Here is a 5000-nt window from a genome sequence, read left to right as displayed (position 1 = left end):
CGGGAGGTTTAGTGTTAGGTTTAGTGAGGTTAGATTAGGTTTAGTTAGGTTACGTTAGGTTTAGTTAGGTTTGGTTAGGTTAGGTTAGGTTAGGTTAGGTTACGTTACGTTAGGTTTAGTTAGGTTTGGTTAGGTTAGGTTATGTTTGCGTTAGGCTACCCAAGAACCCATGAATCGAATATATCACGTACCAATCAAGTAGATATGTTTAGTATTTACAAGCAAATTCGTCCCTTATGGAGTGTGGTCCATTGGAAACCAAAAGACTTTATTGAGGCAACAAAGATCACGTAAAATGTAAGAACAACAGCATTAGACATGAAAATAATGTATCAGAGTATTCAAACCGCCCCAAGAAACCACGAGCCGAATACATCATCCACCGAATTCATCCTCAGACCAGCAGGGAGATGCTCATTCCGTGACGGCAGGGCGCAAAAGGGGCATCGAATCGTACATCTGGCACCCTGTTCACGCATGCGCTGACCCCGAGTGCTGGATAGATCTCGAGTGAACTTACACCGGACACCAGCGGAGCCCGGTTGACACACAAGCGGAGAAGCGAAGACTGGGTGCGGAATACGTAAAAATATACTAGTTTGAACCGGCCTTTAGTAGTAGTAGTAGTAGTAGTGAAAGGATTGAGCATACTAAGTATCATATTCTGAAACACTTCTGCGCCGCACAAGTTTTTAAGTGTTTGTATGACTAGTGACAAATTAACGCGATTTCTACATTACCAACAGGAAAAAGTCTTGAGAACCCTGCTAATCATCTCTGTAGCCTTGGAAAATAGACGTGGTGAGAGAGCAAAGCGCTTCTGAATCCTGGCCCTTTTAATAAGTGGCACTAATTTTTAAGACTTCACGGTTGTACTAACAGAATAACGAAAACATCGATATATAAATAGGAGAAAGAGTGTTGACAACCGGCTAAGTGGCCTTGGAAAACAGTCGTGGTGAGAGAGCAAAGCGTTTCTGAATACTAACCTCACTCCATCACACCATTACAATACATCCCAGGCACCGGTGCGGGCAGCGAAGTGGTTGGGCAAAGATTTGTAAACAATGAGTGTCTCGCCTCGTGTTAAGGGGTGTGCGGCACGGGCTGCTGGGTATTGTCAAGGTAGTGGTGTGCGTGGTGTGAGTGACTTTATTGCACGTTGTTGTGTTGTTGGTGTTGGTGGTGGTGGTGGTGGTGTTGTAGTAGTAGTAGTAGTAGTAAGTGTTGTTTTTATTGTTGCTGTTATTTGTGTAGTAGCAGTAATAATAGTAGTGGGTTGTTAGTGTTTGTTGTTGTTGTTGTTGTACTGAACATGAATAAAACATGACACACATCTCATGACCTAACTTAACCTAATGGAAACTTGCCACTGACCGTATCCGCACCGTATCCGAAGCATCTCATTTAGCTAACTGTTCTGGTTCTCTTTATTTATTATTGTTTTTGTTGTTATTATTATTATTGTTGTTTATTTATTTATTATTTTTTGTGGGTGGTGTTGGACGTATCGATTTCATAAATATACACTTTTTTTTTTCTGTCCTTGTCCAATTTCGTATATATTTTTTGTTTCCTTGCCTGGTTTCGTACAAAAAATAAATAAATAGATAAGAGAGACGTCATAAAACTTTGGTGCAGGGCGTATTGCAATGCAGGTGTTGGTCTCTATGTAGTTGGAGATGTAAGAGAAGAGGGTGTAAGGTCCATAATAGGTGGGTACAGGTATTAGTATGCGTGCTGTGTACTTGTATGCGTGTGTAGGCCTGATAGATGGCTTCCTGTAGCTTTTAATGACACTTCTATTTATTTATTTATTTTTCATTATTATTATTATTTATTTTTTTTCTTCTCTTGTTTTCTTCTACCGCTGTATTCACGATAACTGCTCATCTGACCTTGTTAACTGTATGCCTACCGTCCTCCCGCGGCCTCGCTGCACGAGACTTTCTACTTCCTCTCATCTCCATTCTGTTTACCTCTCTTATGCTAGATGAAACCAGTATTCACAGTCTTCCATCCCTTTCACTGGTAAACTCTAGAACTCCCTACCTGCTTCTGTATTTCTTCCTCCTTACGAGTTTTTTCAGGAGGGAGGTCTCGAGGCACTTATCAGATTTAAACCTTTAGGCCAGACTTGGAAAAAAAATCAGGTTAAAAACGCAACCTACTGGATTTTTTGGGTTTTATTTTATTGTGGGGGTTATTTATTTTCGTTTATTTCTCATGTATATATCGATCAGTTTAAATAAGTAGTTAAAAGTAAACTAGAGTGAAGCACCACTGCAACACCATTTCCAGTACCTTCATCTTGTTCGGTTTCCCTGCCGTGTCATCACCAGTCGTCAATGCACCAAAGATTTCTGCAAAGTATTATGTCTGTTGTCTGTTTAGGTTAGGTTATTTGGGTTAGGTTAGGTTAGGTTAGGTTAGGTTAGGTTAGGTTAGGTATTCACATCATTCTTCCTGCACGAGTGATGTGGTGGAGAGGAAGTAGACCGTTGATGTGAGACGACAGTGTTTTTCAAAGTTTTTATTCATTATTATTATTTTTTTTTTCTATCAATCAGATTTTATTTTTATATACAATGTACAATACCTTCACGACCCTGTACGTCCATTCTGTTGTATCTTTCTCCCACTGATATGAAAGCACACACACACACACACACACACACACACACACACACACACTGTTACATTTCATTTGCTATTTATATATCTGTCTACGCTGTGGCGACCCAGTACAGAGTTCCGACCTGTACCTTGAAGAACCCTGCAAGAGAGAGAGAGAGAGAGAGAGAGAGAGAGAGAGAGAGAGAGAGAGAGAGAGAGAGAGAGAGAGAGAATGTCCAATTGTCCATCAGTCATTAAGGCCCCGTATTTAGAAACGCCTTGCTCTCTCATCACGACTATTTCCAAAGGGCACAGAGATGATTAGCCTTGTTCTCAAGAGTGTTTCTCAAGTTAATAATATAAAAACTTTATTAATCTATCACTAAAACCATTAAACACCCTTAAAAACCCGCGTTAACTTCCACTAGCGGCTTTTGAAGGTAAACAAGGTGCGGGGAGAAGTGTTTACGGTCCCCGCTCTTTCATTCAGCAGGCGATTCAGGTGCGGGCAGGTGGTGGCTTAGGCATCATATCAGCGCCTTAAAATGCCAGCACGCGCCTATCTCTTACTATCTCCCAGCAGGCATCCACTATCACGGCCACTATCCCCAGTATTATGATGGAAACAACCCAGTTCACTTTAATCACCAAGTATGATCATTATCCCACTAGAGAGGTCGTGAGTCGCGTCTTCTTGGGCGTTTCTTTGCTGGGGTAATGCAGAGGTGAAGTTTGGTTTGGGTAGGTTAGGTAAGGTTTGGTTAGGTTAGGTTAGGTTAGGTTAGGTTAGGTTAGGGTTAGTTAAGTTAGGTTAGGTTAGGTTAGGTTAGATTAGATTAGATTAGGTTAGGGTTGGCAAGGTTAGGATTGGTTAGGTTAGGTTAGGTTAGGGTTGGCAAGGTTTGGTTTAGTTAGATTAGGTTAGGTTAAGTTTGGCACCAACCTTGCATCATTATATCCCGTGCAGAGGTGGTTAGGTTAGGTTTGTTATGTTAAATTAAATTAGGTTAAGTTACGTTTGGTTAAGTTTGGCGCCCATCACCTCCCATGCGATTATATGGTAGTGATGGCAGTAAGCACCACTTCGCTCCATAATCCATCAGTTTCATGGCAATGGTAGTAACTGATACCCATTTCACTATCACCATGGCAGCCTTAGTGATGGTATTAGCTGGCACCACTTCACTATCACCATGGCAGCCTTAGTGATGGTATTAGCTGGCACCATTTCACTATCACCATGGCAGCCTTAGTGATTGTATTAGCTGGCACCATTTCACTATCACCATGGCAGCCTTAGTGATGGTATTAATTGGCACCATTTCACTATCACCATGGCAGCCTTAGTGATGGTATTAATTGGCACCATTTCACTATCACCATGGCAGCCTTAGTGATGGTATTAGCTGGCACCATTTCACTATCACCATGGCAGCCTTAGTGATGGTATTAGCTGGCACCACTTCACTATCACCATGGCAGCCTTAGTGATGGTATTAGCTGGCACCATTTCACCATGGGCCGTATTCTGAAACACCTGCACCACACCTCCACTACATTCAGAAACCCCTAGTTGAAGTTCCACGGAATTTGAAGACAGTTTTTTACGGTTCTAGTGACCGATTAACAAGATTTCCACATTATGAACTGGATAAACAGTATTAGGAACTCGGTCAGTGATTTCTGTGGCCCTTGAAAATAGTCGCGGCGAGAGAGCAAATTTCAGAATCTAGGCCTTGCAGTATGTACGAAGATGTTCACTAAGCCAATCTTCGTAATGCCAGTCAACTTCAGTGCCTTACCGCCTCCTGCTGATAACACGGACACTTATGCAAGTACCCTGCTCTTGAAATGCCTCTATATCTGCTATCTTCAAACACCAAATGGCTCTTTCATTACGGCTCCTCTTAAATGTTTTATCCTCTAATCACGGCTGCTTTCCAATGTGAGAGGTCAGGAGCTGTGGTTCCATGCGTGTTGAGGTTAGCTTAGTCAAGATGGTTTGCTTTCGTTAGGTTAAGTTTGTTTGGTTAGGTTACGTTAAGATAGATTAAAATTGGTTTGGTTAGGTGAAGTTTGGTTAAGTTAAGCAACCACTCACCTACCCCTTTCCTCACTCCATCCCTCACACACACACACACACACACACCTCCTTCCTCACTCACACACACATCCCTCCTCCCTCCCTCCCTCCCTTCCTCCCACACTCACCCAAACACCTCACTCACTCACTCCCAATACTCACGGGATCTGACGCAGGCGGGAGGAGGCGCAGCAGTCAAGGGCGTGGGCTCCTCATCCTCGTCATCCCCCACCAGCGGCGCCTGTCCGTTCACCAGCCGCTGTAGTCTTGGCGGCACGTGATCATGCACGTCCACGCCCTC

At 42.9% G+C, this 5000-nt stretch overlaps 2 protein-coding genes across 7 annotated transcripts in view; one reads left to right on the top strand and one right to left on the bottom strand.

The window, feature by feature from the left end:
- LOC135092252 (probable methyltransferase-like protein 25) overlaps positions 1-5000 on the top strand; it is an 85181-nt gene that overhangs the window by 36510 nt on the left and 43671 nt on the right. The gene's annotated exons all lie outside the window — the stretch shown is intronic.
- LOC135092250 (G protein-activated inward rectifier potassium channel 3-like) overlaps positions 1-5000 on the bottom strand; it is a 26295-nt gene that overhangs the window by 19862 nt on the left and 1433 nt on the right. For both annotated transcript variants that reach the window (XM_063990621.1, XM_063990622.1), the window contains exon 2: positions 4862-5000. This exon is cut by the window's right edge and continues 638 nt beyond it. In XM_063990621.1, coding sequence (XP_063846691.1) covers positions 4862-5000 — 139 coding nt within the window. The remainder of the gene's footprint in view (positions 1-4861) is intronic.

Source organism: Scylla paramamosain, chromosome 39, assembly GCF_035594125.1.
Source record: "Scylla paramamosain isolate STU-SP2022 chromosome 39, ASM3559412v1, whole genome shotgun sequence".
Taxonomy (NCBI): domain Eukaryota; kingdom Metazoa; phylum Arthropoda; class Malacostraca; order Decapoda; family Portunidae; genus Scylla; species Scylla paramamosain.
The sequence above is the reverse complement of the archived record's forward strand: the minus strand, read 5'-3'. Positions and strand labels throughout refer to the sequence as shown.